Below are 17,700 nucleotides of genomic sequence, written 5' to 3' on the forward strand. Positions count from 1 at the left end.
TACGATGAAGTCTTTTATGTGACATTTTATAGAAAACAAAATTCACTTTATGTGCAGAACACAGAGTAAAGTTCTAATCTCTAAGCAACAGACCATATGAAAACTGAGTATTGTCTACTGACCCATACAAATTCCTATTCTAAAATGTTATCAAAAAGCCTCCCAGGTGCTTTCTTGTTTTAAAAACAAACTTAGAATCAACACCTTAGATGCCAGCAAATCAGTAAATCATCTGAGCATTCCAAAAGTAAAAATAAAAACAGAACTAACTGCAACGAAAAAAGGCTATGCACTTACCATCGTGATTAGGATTGCCTAGTGTCCATGGCTCATCGGAGTCAAAATGAGTATCTCCCCCAATTCCTGGTCCAGGGAAGTAGGCATGTGCCAAAAACCCTCCCTCTCCGTCGAAGGGAGAACTGTCTCCATGAAAACCAGACGCGAAGATGATGGTTATATCCACGTCACGTTTGCCATTTTCCAATTCGCTGTAAGGAACTTCTTCAAATGTCAGAGGAGTCACATTCTGCCACACATCGAAGGCACGGCGAATAGCTTTGCGGGTTTCAGGGTCTCCTACCTTGGGAGTTACGTTCTTTATACTGAAATTCAGAGAAGAGCATAATCAGTATGGCTTCCTCATAGACCCTCTGACTTATGACAGGTTGGCTTATTACAGATTTTGATCTATCCAGGCGAGTAAAATACTGGAAAAACAGCCTTCCATTAAATAGGAAGGAAATTAATCAATGTCTCATGTCGTTAGAGCTAGGTTTCACTACACTGGGGTCATTTAATTCTCAAAGCTATAGTACTCCTCTATCAAGGCTACAAATGAGAAGTTCTCTGCAGAATGGGTTAACAGGGGTGAGTGATTGGATCAATCAGTCACTTTGCCTCCTGAACAACCACAGAAAGGCAGCTCTGCCAAGTGATCAAACAGGTGCAACAGTCTGGAGCTGAAATTAAAAATCCAATTTCCTCCTTGTTATCTTTGCTTTTAGGGGCACACCATTGTGTGCACTCATGTTACTTCCAAGCAATGTCCTCATGTTATTCTTTATCTACAAACACCAATTCAGCAAACACAAAGTTAGTTTTTAAGGAAAAGGTTAACTAATTACAGTTTCTTATGTTCTATTGTTTTCTTATGATATGCTTAAATCTTTCTAGTTACAAAAAGCAATATGAATGAATGGCTTTTTAATAGAAAAATTTAACAATTATAGGAATTTAAAGAAGTTACTTGGACATTATTTAGTTAGTTAATTTTTCTTGAGGCTAATATCAAGTGGAGACTTCAGCCAACAATCTTACGTCCATAAATCCATATATTCACACTAAAAAAAACCTTAATACATGAAAAAGAGTATAACATTCAGGTGAATAGTTATTAAAATGCAGTAAAAAAGAGAACTGGAAGCTAAACAATTTGCAATGATGGAGTAGTATTTAAATTATGGTGTCTCTATTACTTATAATATAAAAGGGACTTAAAATTATTTTTTAGCATTTAAGGCTATTTAGCAAAATAGAAAAAAAATAAGATATACTTTCCAATGGAAAAATAAAATACAAATTATATTTTTAGTTCATTTGTAGCTATATCTCAATAATCACAAATTTTAGGCAGCTATCATACTGAAATAATAATAACGGTATTAACTGAGCATTTACTATGAGCCAGGCAAGCATTTCGCCTTCTGCCTCTGCTCCTCCCCTCTTTCTCAAAAAAAGAAAAAATGTGGATTATGATTTGGATCTGTAAACATATCACTGTGTTTTTCAAAGCTATACCCTGATTAACTTCCAAAATATACTTAACCACAATATTGGTGATGTCATTAACAGATACAAGACACATAAGGGGCGCCTGGGTGATGCAGTCAGATAAGCTCCCAAACCTTGGTTTCTGCTCAAGTTATGGCCTCAGGGTCACGAGAGTGAGCTCCACCTCAGGCTCCACACTCAGCCCCAAGTCTGCTTAAGATTTTCTCTTCCTTTCCTTCAGCCCCTCATGCCGTGTGCTTGCTCTCTTTCTCTCAAATAAGTAAATAAATCTTTAAAAGATACATGAGTGCACTTCAAAGTTAGAGTTCTGAACGAAGTACAAAGAAACCAATTTAGGAATTTTTATGCCAGTAAGATGTATTTTGTGTTTACTAATAATTGAAATAATAAAGGAACAAAGGTATGTGATATGAAGAATAATAGGACCGTTAGTCTTAGTAGTTCTAATACATGATGTACAAAATTACTAACATATATTTGCAAAACAAAAAAGTGCTATAAGATGAATAACATGCTTCAAACACTTAATAGAGCTACTTATTTTAAAATGTTTTTACTTTGCTTTTCTATAAACAGAGTAGTTATAGTGAACATACTTTTCATTCTACTAAGACAACTGATTTCTTTTTTTGAAGGCTTTATCAGGTTTTTTTCATTATGCCATTTCCCAGATTCTTTTAAACTTCTATGCTGCTAGATTTTGGAACTTTTACCTAAAAAAATTAATAAATGTTATTGTTAATTAGTTAATGATCATGCCTTATACAATCATACATAATAAAACTGATTAAGTGGAAATTTTTCGAACTCTTTATTCATCAGAACAGTTGGTAGTGAGGGAAGAATATGTCAACTGACTTACAAGATAACTGTGCAAAGTCAGGATTCCGTAGCTTTAACTGCAGTGAATCCATATCAATCATTTAATAACAATTCTACATACTAATCATGGAGTATTTTCCCTTTAACTTTTTCATAGATTAATAGATCTTTTCCAAAATTAGAGCATTATTTCACCTCACTATGAAAGTAAGAAAAAAACCTAAATATTTTGGTATTTGTATTGTGTATTAAAAGTTAAAAGAAGCTGGTATTCCGGCTTATAATTCTCAATAAAAACATATAGGTCTCACAACGGTAAGTGAGATGTTAAGTTTACTACACTACTTCTAGGATAATTTTTAAAAGTGTGAGAATTTGACATTCAGAGAAATGGTAAATTCTGAGGGAATGAGACCTTTACTAACAAAACTCTACTGAAATATATATGCGTTTTGTTTATAGATGACACTGTTGGAATTATTTTGCTTCATTAGTTCTGTAAAATAGATGAATGTAAAATGTGAAAGTATCAAACATTTGTTCATTTGAACAGATGTTATGGGAAATGTGAAACAAGGCTACTACAATAGGTTTTGTCCTTTTGAATGAACCAAACTCTAATTAGTTCCTCAAGTGACGTAGTAAATATTACTTGGTGCCCAATATTACTGTGTAAAGTCAGAATTCTCTAGTTTTAACATCACTGGATCCATACTAATTTATTTAATAACTCTATATATTAATAATCATTTGCCCTTTAGATTTTGACAGAGCGATTAATCTTTTTCAAAGTTAGGGTAATGTTTTATCTCTAATTTCAAAATAAGTAAAAAACCTGAATACTTCAGCATCTAGTTACGATTCAGAAGTTGTATAAATACTTGTGTCAAAATTAGTTTGGTATGGTTAAGGATAAATACCCACTAGTCAATTCAACTGACAAAAATTAGTTGTCCACAAAAGTATACTAAGTGAAACTTATGGTAACTGGGAAAGTAGACAACTGCTGAAAGTTTGAGTAAAAATAAAAAACTACATAGTTATTGTCAGAACCATATCCAGAATATTATAATATCCTATCAAGAGAGAATTAAATAGACCTTTTGTTATAAAGATTTTATTTATTTATTCATGAGAGACAGAGAGAGAGAGGCAGAGACATAGGCAAAGGGAGAAGCAGGCTCCCTGTGGGGAGCCTGATGTGGGACTCGTTCTCAGGACCCTAGGACCACAACCTGAGCCAAAAGCAGATGCTCAACCACTGAGCCACCCAGATGTCCCTAAATAGAATTATTTATTTTTATTCATATTATGTTTGTATAGTTGATGTAGCTTCACCTTTTCTTTTTTAAGTATAAGAAATGGTCAGAGAATAGAAATTGAATATGGAATCTCTCCTTCTAGAAATGCTTACATTAAATATTTCGTGATTTTGCAAGATGCTAGTTTTCCAGGTTAGGAAAACTAAAGTACGCATTTTTGGGGTTTTAATTTAAATAGTGTCTGTTTCACTGCCTGCTGAACCTGAATCCTTTATGAAGTCATTCGGATCATCAGATTCAATGACCTCACTGATTTGAGAGTATAAGAAAAGTTTCTGGGGAGGAACTGACTATTCCTCAGCAACCTCTAGGTTTCTTTTCTCTGCATATATTATTAAAGTAAAATAATAACTTGTGTGTCACAAACATTCATTTAAAATCAAAGTTAGCTGGGATCCCTGGGTGGCGCAGCGGTTTGGCGCCTGCCTTTGGCTCAGGACGCGATCTTGGAGACCCGGGATCGAATCCCATATCGGGCTCCCGGTGCATGGAGCCTGCTTCTCCCTCTCCCTCTGCCTATGTCTCTGCCTCTCTCTCTCTCTCTCTCTCTCTCTCTGTGACTATCATAAATAAATAAATTAAAAAAAATTTAAAATCAAAGTTAGCTAAAGGAGAATTTACTAGGAAAATCAATACTAATTCATATAATATAATATAACATACTATTATCACATTAGTTAATATATTGTGAATACATACTAATATAACCAAATTTAAAAGAAACAGATGCATCTGGCAATTTAAGTATATATTCCATGGGATGCTTACTACATAGAATATTATTTTGGTATTTAGATTTTATAAGGAAAAAGAATTTCAGGCTAAGCTTATTTTATACAATATTTAATAGGAAATAAAGATATTTTGATAAAAAATGAGCTTCCTCATTACTTACATTCTTATTATTGTTTTGAATAAAGTTTGACCAAAGCCTACAAAGAATTCATTAATTTAGTCAACAGCTATTTACTTAGGGCATAATACCCAGCAGCACTCTATTAGGTCCTAAGGGGCATAAAATGGATATGGTCTCTGAGATGTAATGAAGTTCCTGTAAGGTCCTGAAGTTACATGCAATATGTTATTTTGCAATTATTCACTTAAACACATCTGTCCCCCCAATTTGACTGTACTTTCTCTGAGAGTGGAGGCCTTGCTTACTCATCTATTGCCAGTGCTGTCACATAATGTTGTTCAATAACCATTCATTGAATGAACAACATCTAATTACCCAAGAAGCAAAATTTGCCAAAAGAAAAATCGGTCATAAAGATTCAATTAAGAGATGAATGGCCACCAGTACTTATGCTATAATTATTACCAGGTTGTAAATTATGTATCAGCCAAAGTTATATATATATATCCCTAACAGTACTTAAATGATTCTTCTGGTACAATCTCAGAAGTTCCCATTTCTAGGCATCAAGCCCTGAGGTCATTGGAGTGTAAGGCCTGGGAGCTTAGACATTCCCTTTAAAGGGAGTGATTACAGAAGGCTCCTTCCAATTCCGTACTTTAAGGATAGGAAGAGATTTTAAAATTATATAATCTAACTTTCCAACCATTCCACAAATGGTCTCTAATTTCCCTGACAAGTGAATAAATTGTTTGGTTTATTTGCTTCCAACAATGAAGACTTGTAGGATGAATGATTTAATTTTCCAATAGCGCAAAATATTAGGTTATTCTGAAAGCCTTTAAGTATTTGAGAATAACTGGAAATTTCTCCCTTAAATATTTTTTCCATCATGTTGAGAATCCTTGGCTCTAATATTGAGCCCTTTCTCCTGCAGACTATTTTCAAGATCTCGTAGCATTTTGATCTCTTTTTTAGAGGTGCATTTTAATTTGCCAAGAAGCAGCTGGAAATGTGGTGGACCAAAGAGAAAAGGATACATCAGGTAAAGCTTGGCCAACAAAGCAAAGAGAAAAATTGGCAACATCACTGCTTTGGACATTTTGCTTTCTATCAATCTAATCTGTTCATTGTAGTTCTTTCTGAGCCACACTATACTGTTGGCTCATAATGAGCTTGCCTTCAAATAAAACCTAGATTCGACTACCCCCACTCCAACTCCTGGCTTCATTCTGCAATGGCACATTTCCGATATCCTTTTTTTTTAAGTTTCATTTCTTTATTTTTATGATAGACATAGAGAGAGAGAGAGAGAGAGAGAGAGAGAGAGAGAGAGAGAGAGGCAGAGACACAGGAGGAGGGAGAACAGGCTCCGTGCCAGGAGCCTGACGTGGGACTCGATCCCGGGACTCCAGGATCATGCCCTGGGCCGAAGGCAGGCGCCAAACCACTGAGCCACCCAGGGATCCCCCAATATCCTTTTAAAGAGTAATTTCTTTTACCCAAAAGGTAATATTTTGTTTATTTTTCTAAATATAGTAATAGAAGCAGTAGCAAATGCTTATACAGTACTTATTTTACACAGGACAAGTTCTTAACACCTTACATACATTAACTTTAAAATTTAATATCCTTAGCTCTCACTCTCATCTTTCTCTAATTCCATTAGAATATGCTCAACAATTTCTGTTAATTGGTAAATCAAAACAAGATGATGGTTGGCATTTACTAAGCACTATGTTTTAAGCACTGTGCTGAGGTATTTTTTTGTTTGTGTTTGAGAGTTCCCCCAACAATGCTTTGACTTAATTATCTCCTAAGCTTTATGAGGTAGGTAGTGTTACAATACTCCCTTTGCACACAGGGAATATGAGACTTAGAAGATTCAGTAACTCGATCCTGGTCTTACAAGTAGCAAATATCAGAGCCAGGATTCAAATCCAAATCTTTCTTACTCTAAATAGGACTCTTAACCACATGATGTACCTATCAATAACCTGGAAATTTACAGGACATCTAATTATTTGAGTATTCAAAACTGGCCAAGACAATTGTCAGTATAGGGACACAACTTCAATGGAATTATGATTAGTTCTGAACATAATGGCTCTTAACAGTTTCTTTCTTTCTTAAGTGAATGTACCTAAGTATGCAGAGATAATAAACATGGTACACTGTTAAGTCTGGAAATCAGGCCAGAAAAAAAAGACACTATCTGAAATGAAAACAATAAATATCAACATGCAGAGCTGTGTATTTTGCAGTTCTAAAATTGATTATATACATTAATCTAATCAATAGTTACTAACTTTTTTTCATATGTTATGGGGTAAGAATCTAATTTCATTGTTTTCTGTATGGATACCCAACTATTACAGAAGAACTTAGTAAGTGGAACAGCCCATCCTTTCCCCAATGATCTACAAGGTCTTCTCTATAAATAAACTGAAGACCCACCCCCTAGTATAACTACATTTGGAAATAGAGCTTAAGGAAATAATTAAGTTTAAATGAAGTCACAAGGATGGGGTCCTAATTTGGTATGACTGGCATTCTTATAAGAAAAAAAAAAAAGAAATCTTTCTCTCTACATATGCACAGAGAGGAAAGGTAAGAGGAGAACACAATGAAAAGGTGGCCGTCTGTAAACCAGAAAGAGAAACCTCACCAAAAACCAATCTTGACAGCATGTTAATCTTGGACTTCCAGCCTTTGGAACTGAGAAAATTAAACTCCTGTTGTTTAAGTTACCCAGGCTATGCTAGTTTGAGATGGTAGCCGTAGCAGATGAATACAGAATTTAACGGACCAACTCTTTAGAAAAACTCAATCCATAAAAAATTTACACAAAGAGAAATAAATAATCTGAACAGGACTACATCTATTAACTAGATTTAATTAACAATTGATAACCACCAAAAGAAAGAAAGAAAAGAAAGAAAAGAAAGAAAAGAAAGAAAGAAAAAAGAAAAAACTGTACCAAATAGTTGCATTGGGTCTACTAACATTTCATTTAGAATTCACACCAATTTTCTACAATCTCTTCCAGAAAACTGATGTAAAGGGAACACTTTCTAACCCATTCCACGAGGCTAGCACTACTCTACTACCAAACCCAGATAAAGACTTTAAGAGAAAGAGAAACTATATATCAATATCCCTCATAAACATACATGTAAAAATCCTCAACAAAAAATTAGCAAATCAAATACAACAATGTATAAAAAAATTATTTACATAACAAAGTAGAGTCTGCCCTATGTATAAGAGACTGGTTCAACTGAAAATCAACTAATGTAATCCTGTAATGGATTTTAGCCTTTAGCCTTTTAAAGTAATTTAAATTACTTTTAAAATAATTTAAAAGGCTAAAGAAGGAAAATCATATGATCATATAAATAGATGTAGAAAAAGCATAGAAAGAGCATTTCATAAAATCCAACACTTATGCATGATAAAAACTTGCAGCAAACTAGGAAGAGGCTAAACTTCTCAATTTGATAAACATCTAGAAAGAAGCCTACAGCTTATATCATACTTAATGGTGAGAAACTAGATACTTTTCTCTTAAACACTGGGAAAATGGCAAGAATGTTTGCCTTCAGTACTCCTATTCGACATTTTACTGACAGCTCTGCCTTATGCAATAAGACAAGAAAATAAAAGATACACAGATTGGGAAGGGGGGAAAAACAACTCTTTTTTCAGGTGACATGACTCTCTGAAGAAAATATCAGAGAATTAACAATATAATCCTGGACTAATGAATGATTATAGCAAAATTACAAGATAAAAGGTTAATATACAAAAGCCAATTGTTTTCCCATATACCAGTCACAAACATTTGGAATTAAAAATACAATACTATAAATAGTACCAAAATAAAAAGAAATATTTATGAATAAATCCAACAAAATATGTGAGTATGGTCTGAATATTTATATCCCCCTCAAGATCCTATGTTAAAAACCTATCCCTTAAAGATGATGGTAATAGCAGATGGGACCTTTGGGAGGTGCTTAGGTCATGAGGGTGGTGCACTCACAAATGGGATGGGATCAGTATCCCATGGAGATCTGTAGCCTGTTTGCCACATGGAGATAGAACACAAAGTCTGTGACCCAGAAGAGCAAACTCACCCAACACTGAAACCTCTCAGACTTCCAGTATCTAGAACTATAAGCAGTAAGTTTCTGCTGTTTATAAGCCACTCAATCTATGTATTTTGTGATAGCATCCCGATGGGATTAAGGTTTATGCCTAAGATCTATGAGTAATAGTATCAAACTGTGATTAAAGAAGTCAAAGACCTAAATAAGTGGTGATATACTCATGTTCATGCATAGTAAGACTCAATATTGTTAAGATATTAGTTCTTCCCAAATTGATCCACAGATTGAATGCAATCACAGTCAAAATCTCTGCAAGCTTTTTTGAAGGTATCAACAAACCAGTTCTGAACTTTATATGGAAGAGTAAGAGATCTCGAAAACACAATACTGAAGGAGAATCAAGGCATAAGATTGGCCCTATTTGATATCAAGACTTACTATAAAATTACAGAAATCAAGACAGTGTGATATTAGCTTACAACTAAAAAGAATGGTCAAGAAAAATAGAATCAAGAGCACAGAAATTGACCCACACACATCAGTCAACTGATCTTTGCAAGAGTGATGGCAAAGAAGAAAAAATGGTCTTTTCAACAAAAGTGCTGGAACAACAATATATCCTCATGCACAAAAAGTGAATCTAGACACTGACCTTACACCTTTCATAAAAACTAACTCAAAATTGATCATAGACCTAACTGTAAATGCAAAATTATTACACTGTTAAAAGATGACACAGAAGAAAAACTAAGTGACCGTGGGTTTGAAAATGATTTCTTTGATACAACACCAAAGCACACTAAAACACTAAAAGAAGAAAGTAATTGATAAGTTGGACTTTATCAAAATAAAAACTCCTGCCCTGCAAAAGACACTGTAAAAAGAATGAGAAAACAGGTTACAGACTAGGAGAACATATTGGAAAAATATATCTGATAAAAGACTTGCATCCAAAATATATTGAGAACTCTTAAAAATTTTTTTTAAAAAAAACCTCCTAAAATGGCAACTCTATTAGAAGTTAGTGAAAAATCTCAACAGGCATCTCACCAAAGAAGATACACAAATGGCAAATACATATGAAGATATGCTCAATCTCATATGTCATCAGAGAATTGCAAGTTAAAACAACAATTAGATACCACTACACATCTATTAGAATGGTTACAATCCAGAACACCAACAACATCAAATGCTGGTGAGGCTGCACAGCAACAGGAGCTTTCATTTATTACTGGTGGTAACCTAAAATGGCCCAGCCATTTGAGGGATAGTTTGACAGTTTCTTACAAAGATAACCAACGTCTTTTATGTTGCATAAAAACCTAGGAGCATGCTATCTGGGAGGATTAGCATAAGAATATAAAATGACACTGAAAAGTGTCTTCTCAAAATAACTAAAATAAGTCCCAATGGCACAAACCAGCTATATTAGAAAATCTATACACTGAGTTTAAAATTTTATCTTTAAGCATACATGAAGGTTATTTATACAAAGAATGAGAACTATACATTTCTTTCTTTTATTTGGGTATTCCTGACAGCCTGCCCTTCCCCTGAGGGACCCTGCCCCTTCCCTTGACCCTTGGTCTGACACTTGTGTTCCTCTTCTGTTTACTTGGCTCAAAGGTAATTTCTTCAGGAAGCTCTTTCCTGGTTTTCTAGAATGGGTTGGATAGCCCTGTTTTATGTTTCCCTTGCATTCTGTGCCTTCCCTTTCATAACAGGCATCATATTTATAGGGTTGTTCAACTTATCCACATGACTAAATTCCCAGAGGACAAATGGAGTCCCCACGTTTTATTTATTTCTATATCCTTAGAACCTAGAACAGTTCTTGGTTCAAACTGAGACTCAATAAACAGCTATTCAATGAATTAATGAATAAATAGGAACATCTCCATTAGCAGCAACTGTCACTCCACGTTGGAAGACACTGGCATCCCTTCGGCATCCTTCACTGAAGAAAAAATAAGAAACAATGATCCATCTGCATGGTTGCCAAAAAAGATAGAAAGTAAAATGACTGAACTGATACTGAAAGTTAATTAATAGATTCAAAGACATTTTGTTTAGGTAACAATTATTTGTAAACTTTATTATTTGATTACGCTTAGATTATGAATCCTTAGTAAAGAATGTAATGTGTTACAATATTCATCTCAGAGTCCCTTGGAATTCAGTATTCTTTCAAGAAGCTTGAAGACATGGTTTACAAATGAGACCAAATATTTAAGAAGTATTTACAAGGCCTTTAAAAGGGCAATTTAATCGCTTCTCAACTGTAGTTCTCAATTCCCTATGTTAACATTATATAACTAGGGGCACCTGGGTGGCTCAGTCAGCTAAGCATCTTCCTTTGGCTCAGGTCTTGGTCTCAGGGTCCAGGGATCAAGCCCTTCATTGGGCTCCCTGCTTATCGGGCTGTCTGCTTCTCCCTCTCTCTCTGCCCCTCACCCTGCTCATGCTCTCTTTCTCTTCCTCTCTCTCACTCTCCCAAATGAATAAATAAAATCTTTAAAAAAAACCATTATATAACTATAGGTTACCATGTAGTCAGCCAAACAAAATGTCAAACAAGATGTCAAAATAAATAGTTGTGGAAAAATGGAGAAAACAGTAATTTATCATTAGTTCTTATACCTGTAAGTGATGTGTTTGTGCTGCCACTTCTGTCCTGTTAATGCATATCGCTTTCGACGAATATTAAATTTGGAGCTACCTCTTGTCTGGTCAGGTACACCACATCGAGGCTTCTTCATCCAGCTGCAAAAAGCAGTATTTTCCAGTTATTTACCAACATCCCTACTCGTTAATTTCAAAAGGAAATCAATCGAGAAGTTAATCTATCACAGTGATAACAAAAATGGGAAAACATAAAGAAGAATGTTGTCAGTTTTCTTGCAATTTGAATCTAAGAAGAAAGTGCATTTTTTTCCCTGAATGATCAAGAATCACTAGTTTTGAACTCAGCTCTTTTAGATAGTTCTTCTTTCTCTAATTCATTTTAAGCTTACTGTAGACTGAAGTCCGCTTAAGCTTTTAACTAGAATCTGTTTTTAACAAGATTTGTGACCTTGGGCAAGTCACTGATTCCTAGTCTCGTTCATAAAATGGGACTCTTAAAAATAAATTTTCACTAAGGTCTCTTCCAGGTTTAACATTCAACAATTTTTAAAAGCTATTACATGATCTTAAATTTCAGGATTTGAGAGGTATATTCTATTCTTTCTTTTAGCTCACATAGAAGTGAATTGTTTAAATAACATTTGCCTTTCTCCAATTTTTTTCTTCTTTTCCCCTTGATTACTACCCCAATTTACAAGTAAGAGCCCTTCATTTTAAATCACTAATTAATAACCAAATTCAATGCTTTTATTTTTTTTTTCTGGATATGAGGTTTAACATCACACAAATAAGGCTTAACATAATTATATTAGAAAAATGATATGCTGCTCTTTGATTTATTAACTTTTAATATTTTTATAGTTACAGTTATAGAACTTCTTTTCTACAGTCTGTCTCATTGTTCAAATGGCCTGTTTTCTATGTAGTCTTGCTTCTTATCTAAGAAAGATTTTCAAGATTTTGAGTAGTGTTTCTTTAGTGACTCATAAAATGGTTTTACCATTCATTAGCACATTTAACAATTACAAAGCTAATGCGGAATCTTCATGGTACTACATGCTTCAGAAATTAGAAATGAGAAAAGAATCAAATTTTGCTCTATTTCACCAAATAGTTTATAATTTCTCTGCTCTTTAAATGGAAAGTAATTGACTATAGAGATGACTATCTAAAGGTGTTCATTTGTGAAAAGTTTACATGTCACATGGATAAATCAGCTAATTAGCTCTTATAAACAGTAACTTCATACAATAAAATCACTACTTTTGCTTTTTAAGAAAGATGACACTTTCCCAGTAAGTATTGAAAGAAGTCTCTCCTTTTTCATTCTGGCCCCGGTAATGATGTAGACATTGTGGTTATCAGACTTAACAAATCCCATCCTGGTTTATAATGCATTGTGAAGTTACTTCAGAAAATCGCTTTCCATTTTTTAAACTCTCCCAACTCCTACAAGGCTATCTGGTCCTATGGACTTGAACTCTGTAGAGTTGAGAATGGACATCTCCTATTTTTAACTAACACCCCCAGGACATTCCTAAACCACTTTGTTTGAGAGATATTTCACTAGACTGTAAACATTCAAGGGCAGGGGATGTATATACTCCTAGGACCTTGTACAATCCCTGGAATATAAGAGATGTTCAATGAATAAGTGGATAGGGACACTCTGTATTTTTTAAATGAAAAATCATTAGTTTTTATTATATACTGTGAGAGAGATTTAACTAGCAAATATCAAGCTTGAGGGGGATTATTATGATTTAAGTGGCTTTTACATATGGGTATTTCATTAGTTATATTCTCAGCAAAAATTGTAATATTCCTAAGGCAGGTATTTATGCTTATTTCACTAAAAGAGTAAGAGAATAAATAATATATAATTATTAAATATGAATAAATTTACTAAATGTGGGAAGTGGTTACACTTACATTTTGCTAAGAAAAATCTTTAAGTTAGCACTCTGGGAAGAGAAATCATTTTGAAATGGATAGTGGGATGAAATTTGACAAAATGGAATTATCCATCGTCAGGATGAAATGTATTGTCAATGAGAACATACTGTCTAAAATTACTTTAAAAATCAATAAAATTAAAAGAGGAAGGTAGCAATTGAAAAGAAAACTAAATTTATTAATATAAATTTCCATTTTAAGTCATGCATATGTTAGATCTAGTAAAAATTTTCTCAGTGAAGCACTGCATCTTTCAAAGGATAGGGTTTTTATGGATGAGTATTAAATTCTTGTGCTGAAAGATACCTCTGCTGAATTCTTTACATATTTCTTAGGCTTTTGCCCATTAAATATATTTTTTCTTATGCTGCAACTTCTTCATTTATTTAATCATTTCATCCTTATTCATTCATCCTATAGTGTTCTTCAGCTTTTATAACATGTTAAGAGATATAAAGAAAAAAGTAACTAAAAAGATAAGGCAAGAAGCCCTTCCTGAGTTCACAGCCTATAGATAAGACATGCATGATTTTTAAAAAAATTACTATATAATGTCTTAAGTGTTGTCATATCCCTGTCAAGATACTCTGTCATTACTTCTAATTCTACATGTAATAAAAAAAATGATTTTCCAACCCAGATTTGTACCAATTTCTCTGATGCTTGATTTCAGCCAAGTCTTAACATCCTTCTAATGCCTAAGCTAGATACCCAGGCAGTATCCTCCACTACTCTCTCCTCACATCTAATCAATCAGGAGGCAATCTCTTTTGCCTCCAAAATTTCTCTTCACTTTCTCACTAATGCCTCCCTCCTTCCTTCTCATTCCTAAACATAAATCTTTCCAGAGCACAGATGTGTTCTCTGTGTGTTCTGGACATGAAAGTGCTTCTATAGAAAGAATCTGGTTCAGGCCTACTTACGGAGGATCCCCTGTGCCCCTACTTTCCAAGATCCACTCAGGTTCCTACAGAACTAAACCCATTTCTGCCTTTGTAATGCAGGGACCTCTGTCTGGAATAACCTTTTCTCTTTTTTCACACTGAGAATCCTAAACATTATTCATTATTCAATTCACACAGGTACAGTTTATCACCACAACACAGCATGGATTACACTATGTGTTCCAATTTTGGTGTCTATCTTCCACTGGCCTGAGTCAGAAGAGAGAGCCAGGAATGCGAAATCTTCAGTGAAATCTTCAATAAGGAAAATGAAGCAAATGAATGGAGTCTGCATGTCTTTTTTTGGTACATGCTGATCTGCCTTACTATCCACATTTCTTGAAGACTTTGTAACTCTTCCCAAGTCTGTGCCTTGAACAAGGTCTGTGCTTATTGCATGGACATTGTGTAGACAGTTTTATATAAAACTAAATCACAAAGTACATGACTTAAGTGTAAGAAGCAAACATAAGAATAGGAATAATCTAATATTGATGAGTAACTTAATGCAAAGAACTCTTTTATATTAAGGGTTGGTCGAGTTGAGAACACACTATATTAACTTTGTCAATATTTGTACCCCAATATTCTGGCACAGAGATTTTAGCAGGTATTATTTATCAAATTATGGAAAATCCCCAAAATATGACTGAAGCACATCATGCCAATGAATATGACACCTAGTATCTGAGCTAAATTGGTTTTCAGGTCCTTTTGTGACTCCAGACATTTAAAGTATTCTTTAATTTCATAAGGAGTCAGGTTCTTTTTACTAAAACTTTTACAGTTCTTGGTGGATAAAAATAATGATTAGTGCTTAACAGGACTCATCAATGTATTAAATATTTAATACTAAAGGTAAAGTTGGCAAGTTAATATTGTTATTCAGGTAGAGTCTGACACTGGGATGTACTTCTAATTATCATAAATCGAATACTGTCATTTATATATCAGTTTGATAAAACCCATGTATATTTGTACATGAGAGTGCAAAACTCTATATGTACAAGTAGAATTGACTGATTGTTTCACATAAAGTAACAACTCTATCACCTGAAAGAAACATGGGGAAAAAAAAAATGAAAGAAACATGGGTTGACGAGAATGTGTGTGTGTGTGTGTGTGTGTGTGTGTGTGTATGCACGTGTGCACTATTTTCAAGCGGTGCTTCTTCTGTGGAAGTGCCATTGCTATAACATACTTATTTTTCTGTGTGTCAATACACAGCTCATATACATGTGTTTCTTGACTGACTCATTTGCTAAGAATTTTAAGTTGATGTTGCAAAGCAAACAAAGACATGGAAATGGGCACTGGGACTGGGGTAGGGGGTTACAAGAAAGTCATTTTGTACTTTTGAGGTATATATATTATGGCACCACCTCATTTTTCATAAATGTAATACTGATATGCAGTATTGACTTAACTATTTAGAACCCAGAGCATTTTCAAATTAGTTGGGTAGATCATTAGCGGTTTCTTTAAATTAACTGAACTTAAAATGGAAAAATATCTGAAATCAGGGTTCTGGAGAGGGGTTATATTGCAAACATTAGGAGCAGGGATCCTAGGCTAGGCCGCTAAGGCTCCCACCCGACCTCCACCAACTCACTAGCCCTGTGATGTTGGTTTGGCTACTGTTTCTGTTTCTCCATTTCATCTACAAAATGGAAGTGATAATATTATTGGATTAAAATGAGGATTAAATGAGTTATATCATGTGAAACACTTAGAACAGTGCCTGGCAAATAGTAATGGCTATGAATATCAACTTATAATACTTATTATTATTTTACAACCATCAGGAAGTGGCTATACTAGCAGCAGAAGCAGTAGCAGTCGAAGCCTACTGATATTAACGTTTCAGTTCACCTTGACCTATCTGTTAACATACTTCATTATTCAAAACAAAGATATCCTGATATTTTGATAATACAGGTATCAACAGATACACTACCCTTTTATGTAAATAAAGTAGCCACAAACTTCTAAACAAATCTGCAGTAAAAAGAGTCACTGTATATAAAACAGTATCCATTGGTTTCAGTAATTGTTTTTTAAAGACTTGGGTATTCAAGTCAAACATTCAGGGCCACTCATTGCATGACTGTAAAAGACGCCTTCAGGTTTAGTTTGCACACCTGGTGCCCCAGTAGTGGGGCTATACAGGAAGACAGCTTTTCAGTAAAATACATACAATCAGAAAGGTGTCCCTCGGAGCGGAGAGTTGTACCACACAGTGGATCTGTGGACATACACCTACCTTTACCACGAGAAAAAAAAAAAACCTCACAAAATTATATCTTGTGCTTTATGGATTTGTAATGGAAGAAAAGTGTTCATCCAGCTGCATAATATATTTAGCAGGTTTCTATGCTCCAGACTTTTCCATGTTCTAATGAAAGATAAGAGTCATATCTACTATTTTTAGTTGTCCTCAAAATATCATTTTATAAATTTTTAAACATACTTATTTTTATTACTTCAAAAATCCTTAGGTTTTGTTTGTACTCATAGAACAAAGTCCAGGAGTTGCGAAGAATATTTTTTAAAAGTAAATTAACTCAGGCTCCAAGTGCAGATAGCCTGACAGCTCACTTGTGGCCCGAGTGTCTTTTTTCTATCAACTAATGAACTACCTGCATGGACACACATCATTCACAAGCTGAAACTACCAAGTTACTGAAAACCTGACCATAGAGAATAGACATAATAAGCCTCCATGATCTGCAATGTGAAAAAAAAAAAAAAAAAAAAAAAAAAAAAAGCTCAGTTAGTGTCAGCTCTCATTTAAGCTTTCACCTTTCACCTTCCAGAAGGGGAATGTAAGGCTGATTTAACTATCAACCATTGCTTCTGTGGTTACCAAAATAAGGATTGATCCATCCTATAACGTTATAGTGTTTCAGTCTTACTGCTATAATGAGAAATAAGGAAAAATAAATTTAATCACTGATGAGCCTATCTTTTATATCTAGATTGAAAGAGAGCCTTAACTTGATAATTTAGACAAATGACTGAAAATCATGAAACATATTGAAAACCAAACCCCGAAACTCATGATTCTGGCTGTATCTAAATAAATATTTCAATTCTCAGATTAGGAGAAATCAAATACCACTGTTCAAAATAGTTATTTGAAAAAAGCTACACATTCATTTTTAAATTAATTTTAATGAAGATAAATTTCTCTGCGTGATTTAAATAAATAGAATTACTCAGATCATCCTATATATGTACAAACATGTGTATTTTTGCATATATATGTG

General features: G+C 34.1%; 1 protein-coding gene across 1 annotated transcript in view; it reads right to left on the bottom strand.

Moving 5' to 3' along the window:
- The window catches only part of MMP16 (matrix metallopeptidase 16), a 289,269-nt gene that overhangs the window by 124,288 nt on the left and 147,281 nt on the right, over positions 1-17,700 (bottom strand). Inside the window, exons 3-4 of the mRNA XM_055303461.1 lie at positions 11,547-11,669; positions 298-602 (exon numbers count right to left, since the gene is read on the bottom strand). Coding sequence (XP_055159436.1) covers positions 298-602; positions 11,547-11,669 — 428 coding nt within the window. The remainder of the gene's footprint in view (positions 1-297; positions 603-11,546; positions 11,670-17,700) is intronic.

Source organism: Nyctereutes procyonoides, unplaced genomic scaffold, assembly GCF_905146905.1.
Source record: "Nyctereutes procyonoides isolate TBG_1078 unplaced genomic scaffold, NYPRO_anot_genome, whole genome shotgun sequence".
Lineage (NCBI taxonomy): Eukaryota > Metazoa > Chordata > Mammalia > Carnivora > Canidae > Nyctereutes > Nyctereutes procyonoides.